The sequence below is a fragment of the Dipteris shenzhenensis genome, chromosome 13 (assembly GCF_047967505.1).
Source record: "Dipteris shenzhenensis isolate YYH24624 ecotype China chromosome 13, Dip_SZ_1.0, whole genome shotgun sequence".
Classification (NCBI taxonomy): domain Eukaryota; kingdom Viridiplantae; phylum Streptophyta; class Polypodiopsida; order Gleicheniales; family Dipteridaceae; genus Dipteris; species Dipteris shenzhenensis.
In genome coordinates this window covers 30,330,513-30,347,521 of record NC_141608.1, presented here as the reverse complement: position 1 = coordinate 30,347,521, position 17,009 = coordinate 30,330,513, and the positions used below count along the sequence as shown (strand labels likewise).

The following is a 17,009-nucleotide window of genomic DNA, read 5'->3' as shown; positions in this document are numbered from 1 at the left end:
TCAACCGCCTCTTGTCTTTCCACCTCCTCCCCTCTCCAAACGTCCATTCAAAGCTCCTTCTTTGTGACATGTGGTAGGCTCTTCTCCTCCAAGCTACCATGTGTCCTTATTTTTTTAAAACTCTTTTTACTTATGTCGACGGTGGTTAACACGTTAAAGATAAATAAGTGAATTTAGGGGCACTATTGGCACTTTCAATTTCACTACAATGAAAAAAAAAGAGTGAATTTAGAGTATTGCAAAACTTAGTTATTAACCTTTGAACTCTCTCTCTCTTTCTCTCTCCCCCCCCCTCCCCGCCCCCCTTTCTCTCATGTAAGAACATAAAGAAATCCTATAGCACAAGCAAAAAACAAAAAGAGAAACAAAACATATAAACACAATACATATGGGAAACTTATTATGTAAACACATAATAAAAACACAAACACATAAAGGATTTAAGGGGAACATAAAAGCAAAATACATTAACAAAATACATAATGTAATGTAAACACACACAATCCAAACATAGACAATTGAAACACACAAAAGAATCCACTCAATCTAAACACACACAATTAATCAAACCCCAATCCAAACACACACAATCCAAACGCACAGAACGAATCCACACAATCCAAACACACATTTAATCAAGCCACAAATCACAAATCCATGCAATCCAAACGCACAACCACAATCCAAACACAACACATGTTTAATCAGGCTATAATCCAAATGCACATAGTCAAAACACATAGAATCCAAACAAACATTTAATCCACAAAATATACAATTGAAACAAACACACGTTTAAACAAAATACAATCAAAACACACACAATGGAAACACACAGAATCGAACCACACACAATCAAAACGTTTAATTGGTAGAGGTTTTCTTCAATCTATTGCTCTCGCTATCCACCCAATTATGTAGCAATTTTCGCAGAAGCTCTCTTTTGTCTCATGATTATGGATTTTGTGTTCTTAAACTCAAATGCACGAACATGATTTCTCGCATCTTTCTCGCTGTTTCATGCACAAGATGGTCGGCTGTTCGGTCTATACTATTAACGCTATCATCTTGCATGTCTCTCATTGTTTCATGCATATGATGCACAGGTAGCATCTGCCAACTTTGCAATGGACATTTTAACACCCTTGTCCTGTAACCTTTGTCAAATAGTAGTTGTGTATGCGTGGAAGAGGCAGGCATTACTCGCAAGCAAACGCGACAACAAACACGAATGCAAGTTATGCAACGTTCATGAAACGATGGCAGCAACAAAACACAAATGGTCGCAACCTCGACTGACGTGACAATGTTGGAAAGACCTCCCCGAACCACGTGGGGGACATCGACAGAAACTACCTCGAGGCAAATCAGGAGGTAGCATGGGAGAATATATTAGGAACGACAAGCGAAGGGAAGAACAGAAGGGAGAGGAGGGGCGGCAAAGGCATTGGCATGAGGAAGCGCAGAGGTGGGAGATGCGGCTAAAGACGTTGGGGGGGGGGGCAGTTTTTTAGTCGAGCATTCCAATGCTGGGCTGGAATTTGGAGATGCTTGTATGCTGGGCTGGGAGTTCACCACGAGGGGAAAGGGGCCAAAATTGGGCACTAAGTAAATGGCCGTGCAAGGGGGGGAAAAAACTTGAAGGGAAAAAAAAAAGAACACTTTTTTTAAAAAATTCGAAGAAAACTGTTGGCATTCCGTTCCGCGCGTTTCCCTTCCGTTGTCGCGTGATGGATCGTCTTCCTCATCATTCTCTTCTAAGAATCTATACGAACAATAAATTCGGTTATCATGGCTGATCTTAATGATTGTTGATCTTCTCTACATGCAGTACCTTGCTCTTATCAGTTACAACTCCACTTGCTCTCCTAATTATCGTCAGCATGCACGACCGAATGTATCGAATCCGCCGCCGCACTAGAAAAAATTTCAAGGTTTTTGGCCCTTTTTCTCTTTTGCATTATCCCATCCAGTTGTACTCACGTACATGTAGCTGGGACATCGATTGCTCTGTTGACCATCAGCTACGATTGCGTCGTTCGCTTTGAAAACGATTTGTTAGCACGTATTTGTACTAGTCCTTTCGTAACATTTTACACCATCGGCCAGAGATTCTCTGCTTTCCGCAAGGATGTCTGTGAAGATTGCAAGGTAGTTTCCCACGGATGAATTGCTGGAAGCATGCTTCACGTGTTCATTGTAGTGAAGCGCGACGATCGCCTGTGTTCTAAATTTCATTACTGCGCGAAGTTTTTACAACAGTATGAGAAAGAGGACAGAGGCGGGTAGAAGCCTCATTGCCATGCGAGAGGGAATTAACTGGGGATATATATATATATATATAGATAGATAGATAGAGAGAGAGAGAGAGAGAGAGAGAGAGAGAGAGAGAGAGAATAATGGACCCTGCAATGCATGAAGCGCAAGGAGAACGTAAAATACTAGAGCTGAAGTGTGGTGCCAAATGACACATCATAGCGGTTGAGACGTATTGTCTCCGTGGATACAATGAAGATAGCACGTAAGAGAGTGGGAGAGAGAGAGAGAGGCTTAAGTAACATTTTTGGACACTACGATGCATGAAGTACAAGGTGGAGGTAGAAAATAAGAGCTGAGGTGTGGTGGGAGGCAATGTACCAAGCCGTAGCCGAAAACACCAGGTTGACCACAAGGGCCCTATTTGCTAGAGAGACTTTGGCTGAGATCTAGTATAGAAGCTTGCGCCGAACGCTCTCTAAGACGGGGGCTATTTGCTGCTCCGCTGAGATATCAATGCCCACCTGGCAACTGAGGTATCTCACAGTGTGACCCCGTAGAATCCACCTGAAGCCCCATGTGGCCCCCCAATCTTGGATCTTTGGAACCTCCTCAGTTGTTATGAGAAAGCCAACTGATTTGGGCCAGCTGATCCTAGCCCCCAGGCCTCACAATAAACCTCTAGCGCGCCCCTAGCCCCCTCCAAGCTCTCTGCATGAGTCCTCAATCAAAAGTGTTGTGTCATCTACAAACCCAAAGTCAAGGGTTCCTCTTCCTAGTGAATCGAGAGACGCATCCCCGTGTTACCTTCTGCCTTAGATCTCATGTAATAGCCTAGAGCCTCTGCCACCACAGACAGAAATGGAAAGGGAGCTAGGAGACAGCCCTGCGTATAGGGCTGCAACCCCTAGCCCCCTCCAAGCTCTCTGCATGAGTCCTCAATCAAAAGTGTTGTGCCATCTACAAACCCAAAGTCAAGGGTTCCTCTCCCTAGTGAATCGAGAGACGCATCCCCGTGTTACCTTGTGCCTTATATCTCATGTAATAGCCTAGAGCCTCTGCCACCACGGACAGAAATGGAAAGGGAGCTAGGAGGCAGCCCTGCGTATAGGGCTGCAACCCCTTCGCTGAGAAGCCCACAACCCCTGCATGGTGCCTTCTAGAAAGGACCACTCCACCCAATTGTAGGCCTTCTCGAAATCCAATAGAAGGATCACAAGAGGCTCAGACTCTTCCCGGGCCCAATCAACTGCCACTTAGTAGGTGAAGATGATGTCCAAGATGCTGCGCTCCTGACAAAACCTATCTAAGTGTCGTGGATAATGTCTATGAGGTGGGGTCGCAACCCTAGGCTCACCCATTGTGCTCTGAAGGAGTGATATGATAACTTTGTTGTGTGAACCTTCGTGTCCTAGAGGTCAAGCCACACACACTCGTATAATGGTCTACAGGTCATTGTGAGGCTGTGTCCTACACCCTGAGTCTCTGTATGGAAGCCAAATCCTGCCTTAGTGCCCACTCCCGTGCCTAAAGTGTTATTGCCGCCTGAGAGCCTGCTGGGCCTGAAGCTCCTCATTGCTCCTTTGAATGACATCAGATACCTATGCTTCCAACCCTCCTTTGCAGACCTATTTGGCTACTGCTAGATCTCTACTATGGCATGCTACACCTTCTCCTCCCATAAAAGCGTATCAGGGATGTAGACACCCTTCTATGGAAGTCCACCATCGGGCTGCTTAAGAATCAGCACTGTCGGTAAATGATCAAAACAACGTCGTGCCTGCAAGGATGCCAGGGGATCCCCCTCTGTGCATGGCCCAATCTCCCACATAGAACCTATCAAGGCGCTCTAGCAAACCGTTGTGTCTCCTCTACTCGAAGGAAAATAGTAGGCTTCTAGAAAGCCAAGAGAACTTCGGCTCCGGCCACTATGGGTCCTTGCCGTTGATGGTTGAATATAAACTGCTCCCGGTGAGAATACCAGAAAAAGGAGCTCCCCCTTGCTAGGCGCTGCTCTCAGCAAGTAGGGGTGTACACATTCAAGACCCCTATCTTGAGATCCCCCATCCAAAGACCCATCCAAACTACTCTCCTAGTGTTGAGCTCGCCTTGGTCGTAAACCTCCAAGGCTTCTGCTTGTGAGACCAAGATACATACCTTGCCACTCTTGCTAATTGCGGGAGACTAGGCCTCAAGGCCTAGCCCTAGGAGAAGGTGGCGGCGATGACTGATATTTGATGCTGAAAACATATGCTCTTGTATAAAGAGAAAGTCCACTGTCTGTCCTACCATGGCTCTCTGTAACTCGCAACGAAGTAACAACGCCTACGACTGCTATCGTGCACCGCGGTGGAGCCAGTGCATGCTCCAACTCACCAAAGTCCAACTCATGGAGAGGCGGAGGGGTGGAGAACAAGGCCTACCTATGGTTGAGAGCTTGCACAATGACCTCAAACTTCTGCAATTTGAAGGGGCTTGGAAGGATTGTAGCATTACTGGCTCTACTTAATCTTCAAAGCCCGTTGCATCTTAAAAGAAAACTCTACCCCATGCCCGCTAGCACATTGCTGCAGGGTCCAATACATGGTCTGCTTAAGCTGAAACTTTGGCCCAAGTTGGATCACTCCCACTGCGATGCCTCACCCTTGCCTTACTGGTAGGAAGCCTAGCTGAAAGTTAGCTATAATTGATCCCTCATCATGAAGTTGGGTGTCCATTGCTCCTCTCTTGTGGAGGCAAAATCAAACCCCAAAAAGGGTGGGACCGAGAACCGAAAATTCCAATGAACCCTCCCCTCTAGGGTTGCATAATCAAAGCCATTACCTCTAGTGCCATCGGGTAATGATTCCACGGTCAAGCTACCAGAATTCCCTCAGTAAGGGCTGCCTTAGGCGAGGCTTTGGACCATGAAGTTGAGAGAACGGGCTACTGGCTCTTGACTTCTCTATAGTAGCTACATCTTGCGCAAGACGAGCACTAGACTACTGTTGCAAGGATGAAGCCATAGAGTGTGCGGGAAGCTGCCTCCCTCTCTGATCACGCCCTATCTCTAACTCTTGTGCGTCGCCTTCGGTTCTTTGTGGCCTAATTACTCGGCTTCTTCCTCTCCACCTTAGTCCACTTTCCCTCAGATGGCTCCACCAAAGGGGTCTGGGACTCCTGTTGTTGCTACCTGTAGGATGGTGAGCCCTATCTGGATGAGGCTCCCTCTATCGTCTCTGTCGAGCGTGTGAAGGAAATCATGTGCTAGGTTGCCTATTTGTCTGAACCGTAGGCATTGTCTTGGTAACCCTAAGACCTCTATCCTCTATTCAAGCTCTCCCCCGTTGAGGGTCTCAAGGTAGATCTCCTCTGGGGAAGACTTTGGACTCTCTACAGCCAGTTTGAGTCTAGGAAAACCATCACAAGCAAGGCCCTGTATCTGATGGAGACTCTAGCACTGTGCCAAAAATGCATCCAATGGAAGGAAGGATGCCATGTACTCCCTTGAGAGCCTTGGGAAGCAGAGCATCACCAGAAAGTAGAGCACGTGGTGGGTCGTGTCCAGTTCTCGACAATGAAACCCAATGAAACCGTGGTACTATTGGAAGAGATATACCGAGTGCAGGTCAAGGAAAATAGGGCTCTGCTCCACAAGTGCTTGGGTGGTGTTGGGAGTGCTCAATTGGAGAAGAAATACTCCTCTACCATAGATGGTAACCTCTTGGGTGTGGCCCCCATCTAATTCTAAGATTGCTTGTAACCAATCATGTATCTCCTGTATGTGACTCCTCCAGGGCATTAGTCCAACAATCTTGCCCACTACTGCATTGTCGAGGAGTGACTCAATTGCAATGCATAGCATGTGGGAAAGGGGGAATGAAGAACTTAGAGCGAAGCATAGTACTGAAAGGGAGAGAAAGAGGAAAGAATGTAACGTAGAAGGACCAGGTGCCATTACTTCTGTCCTAGTTGACAAAATCCTTTGTGCAGAGCCATCAACGACATCCTTGGCCTAGTAGGTTGAATCATTCTTGGGTCCTAGGTTCTTCTACTCCTTGATTCTTGCACCCACCATGACCTCGTATTAATCGAGTCCTTCGCAACTAGCTTTGTCACATAGCACCACCCACCCCAATGCTCTAGGCATTCTGAACACGATGTTGTCAGGGGGATCTAGTTCCTTCTTGCTTTGCCCCAAAACCTCACGTTGCTTGATCCTTAACCTGCTACTTGTCAACAGGAGAGAGTACGACCTTAACGGTTTGGGAAGTCAAGGTGCCATGAGAGCCCTCTTGCTAGAACAAGGGTTACCACCAAGGTATGATCTCTAAAATAAGAGGCGCTTGGCACGAGCGCTGTGCTGCCAGAAAAGGAAGAAAATGGGTGGAACAAGGAAAGAAGAGGACAAAATCCTCACTAAAATATGGTTTGAAAGAACCAGCAAAGCAAAAAGGCTCCTTGCAAAGGTGCAAAGACTTAGGCCTTCAAAAACCTCTGCCAAAAGCCCTTAAAGGAGGCCCACAACAAGCCAAGAAAGAGCACTAGTTGTGGGCACTGTTCCCAGATGAAGAAACAGCTGCCACTGGTGCCTTGAAGCTTCTACATACTTGCGAACTAAGCACTCAGCTAAGGACCGAGTAGCCTCTGCAAACGGCCACCCTGAAGAGGCAACCTTAGGCTAAACTCCAACCTACCTGGCCTAGGGATTGTCCAGTACCACAAATCTAACAGGCGTTGGAGCAATCATTAGTGGGAATCGTGACCAGAGAAAATTTGGGCTGAAAGGAGCTCTCAGAAAGCTCCCAGCTGCTCGAACAGCAACCAGGGGGCTGTGCTCTGTTAGTTCCTAACTATGGGCATCCTCGAGCTGAGAAGGAGCTTGAATGACTGCTCCAAGACTCCTGACAGCAACTAGGCTCAAAGCGAACTCTCCAGCTGAAGGCAAAACTGCAACAAACCAATGGTGAAGCTAGGAAAGGAGAAAAGCGAGCTGAAGGAGGGGAAGGTAAAGGAGAACAAGGCAAAGGCAGGAGGGGGGAGATGCGACTGAGGAAGAAGCTGAGGCAGGGGGGAAGGAAGGGCAGCGAGGAACGAGCAGGGAGCAGCAGTTCTAATGCTGGCATTTCAAACTTTTGACTAGACAGTTCTTCTAGGCCATTGGTCATGCTTGACAGGGACTTAGTTGTAGTGGTTACGAGATGAGAGAGGCCCTTTCTACTGCCAGCCTTTTTAGACGGAGGACTCGTCCCCTTAGGTTCTTGCAATGTGGGAGGCAGTTTGGGCGTACATTCCCTCAGTGGTGACCCTATGCATCAGTAGGCAAGTGAAGGCCCCTTTCATAGATGTGGAGCTCTCAGAGCCCATCAAGGCCCTCCTGCCCAGAATTGCCTAGGCAAGGATGGCCTGACACACTCTTTCTTCAGGTGCTTTCAATAGGTCATTCATGGCTTTCTAGAAGATCTTTGACTTGAGATTGGTCCCCTAGTCGCTTGGTCAGGGGTCGATTTTTTTGACCCCAAAAAGGGGAAAGGGTGCAGATATCCAATAGTCGAGATCTTTGATTCGAGATTGCTCCCCCAATCGCCCAATCGGGGTGGATTTCTTTGATCTTGAAAAGGGGCAGCTTCAGATATCTGACAGTGGCACCTGATCACCCTTTTTGACACCGCCTACAAGATCTTAGCTAAGATCTTAAGTTTCTGTTTGTGCACCCTATTAGAAATCATCCAACAGAGAGTACGCATAGCGGATGGTTGATAGAATAGCCCAGGATCTCACACAGTGTGTGGGGTGGATGGAATCTCAAACTTCTTAACTTATGTGCTTCAAATAGATGTGCAGACTCATAAATAGACAATGATCCAGCTAGATATAGAAGCTACCAAAAGAATATATTTCCGTCCAAAGCTATGGACACAATACAAAAGAGATAGATCCAAAGTCCCACCAGAGTGTGGTCCTTTGATCTTACCACCACACACTTCTACTATCTGCCGGATATCTCTAGAACTTGATCCTGCGTGCTCCACCTCGAGCGTATGTAGACTCTCTGTCCAGATCCTTTCCACCTTGCTGTCCGGAAGCCAGCCTAGGTTGGCAGCACCTTGAGCTCAGTCTGCAGCCCTACGTCAGCCTCCTTCTCCTCCTGTGTGTAGGTCCAAGGGAGGGCTTCCTGCTGCTCCTGTCAGGTCCTCAACTGCTGCTGCAAGTGGATGAGATGAATGAGGCTGTATGCCTCCTTTTATAGGCCACAAGGGCCCTCAAAATAGCCGATTGGCTAGGCCCTACTGGCCGACTTTGCTGCTCCCCAAAACCGACTGTGGGGCTCCCATTTTGAGGCCCTTTTACAGGGCTTTTTGGCCGACCTGCTGGTTGGTTTGCTGACTGGCCTGGTCGGCCCCTTTTGGGATGCTGCCAGGCCCCAAGGGAGGCCTATATAAGCCCCCTCCCTTGGGCAGTACCAAGGCTAGGTGGCTGGCCTTCCATGGCCACCACCACTGCCTTCTTTTCTGCTGCAACACCTGTCCCTCCAAGGCACCTCTTGACTGGCTTTCTCCCGCCCCTTCCAGCCTCGTGTTTATGGAGGTACAGGGCCGTATGATGGCTCCATCTCTGCTCGACACTGTTGCACTCCATACTGCCAGGTATGAGGTGCTGCCCAAGTGGCAGCCACCTCTGCCCAAGTGGCAGCCACCTCTCTCTTCTTTGGGCATATCCTGCCCTAGGTCTCCCTCCCCCATGCTCTCCTCATTTGGGGCCTTATAGATGGGGAAGTGACCTTTCCAACACACCCATCTCACTGACATTATTTGTGATACGCATATAACTTTTGTTCAGAAATGTAGCATTGAGAAGGCATATGATAGGGTGGATTTGGCTTTTCTAGAGGGCACCATGCAGAGGATGGTTTCTTGGACTAGTAGATTAAGGGTCTTTGCCTTGTATATAGGGAGTCTTTGCTCTGCATACAAGGAGTTCCAGTCAAATGGTTATACGAGGTCAAATAGGGGAAGCCTTTTCTCTTTTCCACTCAGTGCGCTAGGGATGTCCTGTAGCCCTGTTCTTATTCCTCTTCTTGGCGGAGGTTGTGGGCTATTTTCTCCATTATCAGGTGGTAAATCTCACAGGACGTGCCTCTTGATTTGGCAAGAGGGCTTACTTGACTTTGAGTTTGTGGGCGATATGACCCTTTTGGTAGAGGGCACTACTGAGAGCTTAGGGGGAGTTTAGGGTGCCCTTGAGTGTGTTGTCAAGTGTCTAGGGCCAGATCAAGTTGGTTTCCTAACGACTACTGAGGAGATCCAAGAGATCTTGGACTTAGAAAACCTTAATTGGCTTTTGTTGGATTCCTTGGGATTAGACATTGTGGTACCTGGGTTGTCAAGGGCATTGACATTTCAGTAGAGCAATAGATTGCTCTATTGTTAGAGAGTGTGAGGCACAAGCTACTATATTAGACCTCAGTCAATCCTTCTTCTCTAGACAATGCACATTGGCCGATGTCTACGACGCACGCACCCTTTTGAGAGAGCGCCATGTGGTAGAGCAGAAGATGTTCCATAAGGTCATTACCAAATTCTGGTCCTGCTTGTGGACTAGCCTCCCTCCACGAAGATTACATAGTTTTTCTAGAGGGTGGCTCTTTGGCAATGCCCATTGGCTCGTGGTTGGAGCAAATGCAAGTGGATGGGAGGTGCCACCGTTGTGAAGGGAGAGACCTTGAGATGATATTGCATTGCCTGTGGAGCCTCGTAGGGGGCTCTTCGGATTGTGGCTCGAACGCAACGGGACTTTACTTGGGGCATGGTAACTTGTCTGATAGACGGGGTCATGCCTATTTGATCGGGATAGTTTCACTAGCTTACAAGATTGTTAGACAAAGGCTCATTCGAATCGAGACGTAGGATCCCGTCCGCGGCCTGTACCCCCACGTGAGGATAATGTTGGGAGATGATGTCGAGCAGTATTTCTTGGTCGTCCGTTGTAGTTCGGTGAGGGGATGCCAGGAGGTACCTCCAACAACCACCCTCGTTGTCATTTGGCATGATATCGTCTATACCTTGTGTGGTTCTTGGACGATCGTCGAAAGGCATGCAACGCTTAGCCTGTACGTGTATTCTACACATTCACGGATCGAGGCATCCGTTGTTTGTATAACACTAGGCAATGAGCTAGGCCTGGACAACAGCCAACAGTGCCACACAAATGGCTGACTCTCAAGCATTAATAGAAGGTTCTTTTCTTTGAAAAAATGAAAAAAGTATATATGTATATATATGCACACAAGTAAACCAAAGAATCATGCAGTTAAGTAGACAACAAAAATTAATGTATATATCATGCTCCAAAATAGGATAGATTAAGTACAAAAGTTTCCCCGAGTGTACCTCACATGTGCTGCCAACTGTTGTTGCTTAGGTCTGGAACTAGAATGGTCCAAGTATGTTGCTTCCTGCCAGTTGCAAACTCCTTCTACCATGTGCCCCATGTGTGGGGGCTTCAATGTCTTAAGGGAGGCTACTGGTGGATGCATACAATGAGGCAAAGGGCTTTCTTACATAGGAGAGGGAGGACGAGTTTGTCACAGGGTACACATTTCAATGACGCACACACCCAACAGTGAGTGTGCCGGGTACAGGGGTCCCACACTATGCTCCATAGCCATGCACAGGACAAATCCGAAACTCTATGCCCACACATTTTATACTAGGCACATTTAGACAAACCATTGTATATGGGACTATTCAATCCTCAATTTTCACATTTCATGGAACCTTTTAGGTCCCCTTTAAATTCCCATGAGGGAGAGGGCTATTTTCCCACAACCCCCTAGAGGGCGAACATGAGTAGCAATCTAGTAAACTCATTAGTAGAGAATACGATTGCTGCAATCATAGCACGTGGAGTCCATCAACAGGAGGTGCAGTCGTTGCCAGTCTGTGACACAATAGAATGTGTCCAATTGCCATCAACGGGCCGTCACTCATTGCCGCCGCTGCAACTCTTGTGAGCAGAGAGCTCAGCCTACACAGTCCGCCAGTCGCACGACTTTCTGCCACTACCCCATACCTAGGCTCCCATGGGTCATCACATACTGCGACAGTGCACATCAGCCAATGCACAATCCACGGGAACATGTCGATGTGTGCGATAGTCACTAGCCCTAAGTCTGTTGGAATATCCGGTTGCAGGGTATATGTGTCAACAAGACACGTGCCCAACACTCAATGCACTAGGTATAGGGGTCCCACAACCTCATGGACAAGTTAGAGCATCTTTAAGTCTTTGGGGGGGATCTCTATGGTCCTCACATACTCACATTTATATACTAGGAACATTTGGACATACCATTGTATATAGGAGTATACAAGCCCCCAAGTACCACATGTCATGGACCCTTTAAGTCCCCCTTAAATACCCATGAGGGAAAGGGCTATTTTCCCAAAAGCCCCCCCCTCCCCCCCTCCCCCTTTTCATGTTGTGGCCAACTAGTCCACTTGGAGGGGCTAACTTATAGACTAGGGCCGACCCACCCCTCTCTTGACCTTCCTAGGTTGCAGTGGATGGAGCTGACCACAGCGTGTCATATGAAATGTATGTGTAATAGGCTCAGGTTGGTGTTGTTGCTTCCAACATGTCAATGTGATAGACATCAAATTGTAGGATAAGCCTCAAAATGGCAAGGGCCACAACCTAAAATGGTCAAAGCCCAAGAAGGAGGAGTCTATTAAAGAGGAGATCCATGAGATGTCTGAGCTCATGAAGAATCTCAGCCTCAACTTGATGGATATTCCACAACCTAAAATGGCAAGGGCCACAACCTAAAATGGCAAGGGCCTGGGTTGTGAATATGTGTGCCAGGCCCTCTTCTTTTGCATGGCCTGGTGGCCTTTTTACTAGATGCGGTGGCATCCCCTCTTCTTTTGTAGGATATTCCACAACCTAAAATGGCAAGGGCCTGGGTTGTGAATATGTGTGCCAGGCCCTCTTCTTTTGCATGGCCTGGTGGCCTTTTTACTAGATGCGGTGGCATCCCCTCTTTTTTGTTATCATCTGTTTTGGTGATCCTATTGGAAACGTTGTGTCTTGAATTGGGATTTGTGTGAGCCCAAAACAAGAAGACCCAGGAAGCATGGCTCAAGATTTTGCTCGCTTTTATGGTCTGCCTAATGGACCTAGAGAGATTCATTGAAAGTCTGGAGTTCACAGCATTGATCAAGGATAGAAACGCCCCTGAGGTGCTGTTACAGGTATTGTCCTTTTGCCTTCTGGGAGACGCACGTACAAGAGATGCTTATGGTTTGTGGAGAGAGCTGTGCCTTGCAGCGGAAGCCCACTCAATTCAATGGATGAATACTTGGGCAGATTTACTGTGATGTGGAATAAGTGGCAATCTACCTTGTTGCCAAAGGTCCCTCCTCGCGTGTTTAAGAAGGACCGTTTTATAGCTGGACTAAAGTTTGACGTTCGAGTAAAAGTACCTATGAAGATGCACTGAGAGTAGCCAGAGAGAAGGAATGGAAGCAAAGGAGGATGACCCAGTTGGGTTTTGAGATGCTTGTGGTGAAGAGTACCCTTGAAGTTACCCCTCATGTGGTAGAAGAGCCACCAAGGTCAAAGCCCAAGAAGGAGTCTATTAAAGAGGAGATCCATGAGATGTCTGAGCTCATGAAGAATCTCAGCCTCAACTTGATGGGTGGTAGAGGACGAGGCAGAGCTCCAAGTGGTCGAGGATCAGGAGGTATGACTTCTTCTAGTGCTCCATCTCCATGGTAGGCAGGCTGTGGGCGAGGTATGTTTGCTCTTAATGTGCAGTGTTTTAATTGTGGTGAGTGGGGTTACTACAGCTCTCATTGTGATAAGCCTCCTTGGATTACATTATCATGCTAATGACTATAATGTGGAAGTGAAAAATGCAGGCCAGCCAAGTACAAGTGGAATTGTCAACGCTACTGCAGAGGATTAAGACAAAGGAAAGATTATGAATTTACTTGGGCTGGAAGAGGATGATGCGACAATCATGCCTTAAGGAAAGAGTGACCATGATGAAGAAGCAGGGCCAAGTACAAAGAAGGGTAGGAAGAAGACCAAGAAGCCAAGGAGGAAGTATAAGACCCTAGATTATCCTATTGGTAGGGAACAAGGAGAGTAGGACTTGGTGGAGGATCTTTCTAGAAGGAAGCCGGATATTACTTTCAGGTGATTGGTCTATGTTCCAAGCCCTTGAATGCTGCAACCAATGCTTTGACTTTGGTTGGGTCCGCATTTTCAGATATTTATACCAATACTTTGATACTAGTCCTTGCCAAGTGACACTTTCTTGGATTTAACTGACCTCCGCTCTCATCTAACTTTTGAAAAACTTGATTCAGCTTCTCTATGTGCTCCTTACGATAAACACAAATATCATCAATAAAAACCTGGCAAATTTTATCAAGGAACGATGCCAATACCTCATCAGAGTTTTCCTGATAACGAGATGGAGCATTCGTGAAACCAAAGCACATCCGCCTGTAGCTAAAATAACCCCATGGGGTAATGAAGGTGGTCTTCACTTGGTCTTCTAGAGCAATGGCAATCTGAAAATAGCCGGAGTAACCATCACACAAGCTATACATCTCATGGCCAGCTATCCTATCCAAGATATCATCTAGATGTGTAAAGGATAACAAATACCAAGCAGCTGCATACCTTTTTGCAGAAGGTGAAGTATTTGTCCCGATTTATTTACATGCTGTCTCAAGTGTTGTTTCCTCGTCAACAAGTTGCAAAGCATGATCCTTTGAAGCGGACCAGTGAGTGTGAGAAGGTATTTGAGGCTGTGAAGGAGTTGCTTGGCAATATCATAAGTGTGAAGGCTCCTGATTTTAGCCAGACATTTTATGTTAATCCTTCAGTGGGTCCTGATGCGATCGGAGCTTCCTCTTGCAGCAGGGTGAGAGTCGAGATATATGAGGCCAGTCTACTATGCCAGTCGTGTGAAGAATGAAGCTGAAAAGAAATACACAGCTGCAGAATTGACACTGGCAAGTTTGATGTGTGCTTGTAGAAGATTCTGGTCTTACTTGATATCTTAGTCTTTTGTGGTGCTTACCAGTTGTACCTTGCTTCCTCAATTGCTGAGTAGCTCTAATCTTTCTCAGTGCATGATTAAGTGGGTGACTGAATTACAAGAGTACTCATTTACTTTTCTATATTTGAGAACTCTACCACAGCATCATTGGCTGATTTGCTTACTTATAAGGAGGATCCTATTCTTGTCAAGGAGGTTGAAGAGAACACTGATAAAGTGGAGGAGCAGTGTTAGATGATGCATTTGTATTGCACTTTGATGGTTCTTTCAAGAAGATCTTTAATCAAGCTATAGGTGGTATTGTAGCCTATGCCCGTGATTGTGAAGAGAAAGTTAGGCGTTACAGATTTATACGTATCATTTTGGTATCAGAGCTACAGGCGATTGAAAAAGGGGGATTATAGATTAACGATCACGAGAGGTCTTGGGCTGGCTGGGCATATGCTTAAGCTCACGGGCTGAGGAGCAGGTAACGGGATGGGAGCTAATGGGCAAGCTGCGGGTCATCACATAGGCATGGACGCAGCCTGGCGATCTGTGCAGGTGTGAGCATACGATTGGCAGAGCCTCAGGTTGTGCCGAATTTTGGTTGGCAAGGTTGTCGCTCAGCTTCTGCGGTTAGCCTTAGCAAGCTACAGCCGTGAGGCCATTAGAGGAGCAAGTCGAGGCTTGCCACAAGCCTTTCAACTCGAGGACTACATCAACTTCAAAGTTACCAGCCGCACAGGTCTCGACGCCCTCAGCCTCTATATAAAGATCTTTGTGGTCTACAATTACTACGGAGCAAGGACGACGAGTGGAGAGTAGTTATGCCCAGGTCTAGTGCCTGTGTCATGAACGTGAGCATTGAAACGATGACTTGAAGCGAGATAAAGCATAGCGATCGTAATATTTTAGAAGACATAATCGTAATCAACGAATTCAGGGGAACATTCCGATTGTTGAGAGGTTTGTGTTCTTCGAAGAATTGGGTTTCAATACAATTGCATTCAAGGAGTTACAGATCGAATGGTGGCTAGCAAGAAGAAATTACCATGGAGCATCTTACTCTGCTTTTCTTGAATTTTGGTATTTCTAGTGCTATTTCAGATTTTATTTGTCTTTAGTTTGGAGTTCTTGCTCATTGTATTGGGTTCCAGATTTGGGAGGCATATTGGATTGATGCAAACATTCGGTTATATGCCTGTTATGCATGGGATATCTGTAGTTTAGGTGTGCAGGAGTTTCCCTAGTATAGGGAAAAGCGGTTTTGGTTATATATTTTGGGAGCTAGACTTTCGATTGTAGATACAATTTAGGTGTGTTAAAAATTTTTTTTTATTTATTTTAATTATTAAAAAAAAAAAGAACACACCCATCGACCTAAATGGAAGTAGAAGAAGAAGCTTCTAGGGTGGATCCCATAGAATCGGGAGTTCGGCCAAACCCGCAGGTGTCGCACCCAACAGGCCATACACTATTTGGTAGAATTGCATTATTGGAGGATGACTTGCAACAAATTTTAGCGCAATAGTTACAAGCAAATGTAGGTCAATCCGAGCTCAAGAAAATGGTTCATAGTATGTCTGCCAGACCATCTCGAGAAGAGAAAGATAAATCTCCAATGGAGCCCGAAACCAGTGTTCATACGGTCAAGCCTAGGAGGGCTAAGGTGCCTAATATTGCCAATTATAGGCGAGAAAAGTATTCTGGTCGGATGTTTGATCGTAGTTCCGATATCATAGAGACCTGGTTACACAAATGGGACGAGGCCTTTGCCATTTGTGAAATCAGGAATGATATGAAGAAAATCCACGAGGCCACCCATATGTTTAATGAGGCAACAGATAGGTGGTGGATAAAACAACAAAAAGATGGAATGGCATCCACTACTTGGGAGGGGTTTAAAAAAGAATTTAGAAAACACTTCTTACCTCCCGACGAAGCATCCTGAGCTTGGGATCAGTATCGAAACCTTCGTCAGAGAAATTTATCAATGGCGGAATACACTGATAAGTTCAGAGAAAGTGTAATGAGAGTTTATGAACCTCTACTTGAGTCAATCCAGGTAAAAGATTTTATCTTTGGATTGAATGATCGGATCAAGATGGAAGTTCGGGCTAAGTATGCGAACACTCTTGATGAAGCAATTGCCATAGCCCTGAACTATGAAGATGCCAAAGGGAACAGACCAAGTGGGTTTGTGCAGGTTGGGACTCAGTATGACTACCCAAAGAAAACTGGGTTTAAGAAGAAGTGGATTAGCAAAGGAAGTGCCTCACAGCCTAGTGGTCAAGCCAAGCAGGCGAAGCCAGTTGAGACTCCTAAACCAAGTACCACCATTGGGATGAAAAGGAAAGTAACACCAATGGCAGCCTAGGCTTGGTCAAAGTCTTCTTTAAACCCAGAGCAAAGAGAAAAAGCAAGGAGAGAAGGCTTATGTTTTGGATGCCTTCAGCCTCATCAGTGGAAAGATTATTCATGAAACAAGGATCATCGGATGGCTGAGATGGTGATCTCAAAATGCGACGTGGAAATGGAGGGAAGTCCCAGAGCAGAACAGATGCAGATTCAGCTAGCGGGATCTTCTCAAAGGTCAGTACCTGTTTTGTTATGTGTGTCTGTTGCTAAGCTAGTAACTAGTGCACCTAATAATGTCCTATCGAAGCCCGCATCAACAGGGTTTACAACCTTTAATGATATGGAGTTAATTAAGATG

General features: G+C 46.4%; 1 protein-coding gene across 1 annotated transcript in view; it reads left to right on the top strand.

The window, feature by feature from the left end:
- Window positions 1-1,733: 1,733 nt before the first annotated feature.
- Window positions 1,734-17,009, top strand: part of LOC147895277 (uncharacterized) — a 59,690-nt gene continuing 44,414 nt past the window's right edge. Inside the window, exon 1 of the mRNA XM_087384021.1 lies at window positions 1,734-1,934. Coding sequence (XP_087240147.1) covers window positions 1,884-1,934 — 51 coding nt within the window. The 5' untranslated portion in view covers window positions 1,734-1,883. The remainder of the gene's footprint in view (window positions 1,935-17,009) is intronic.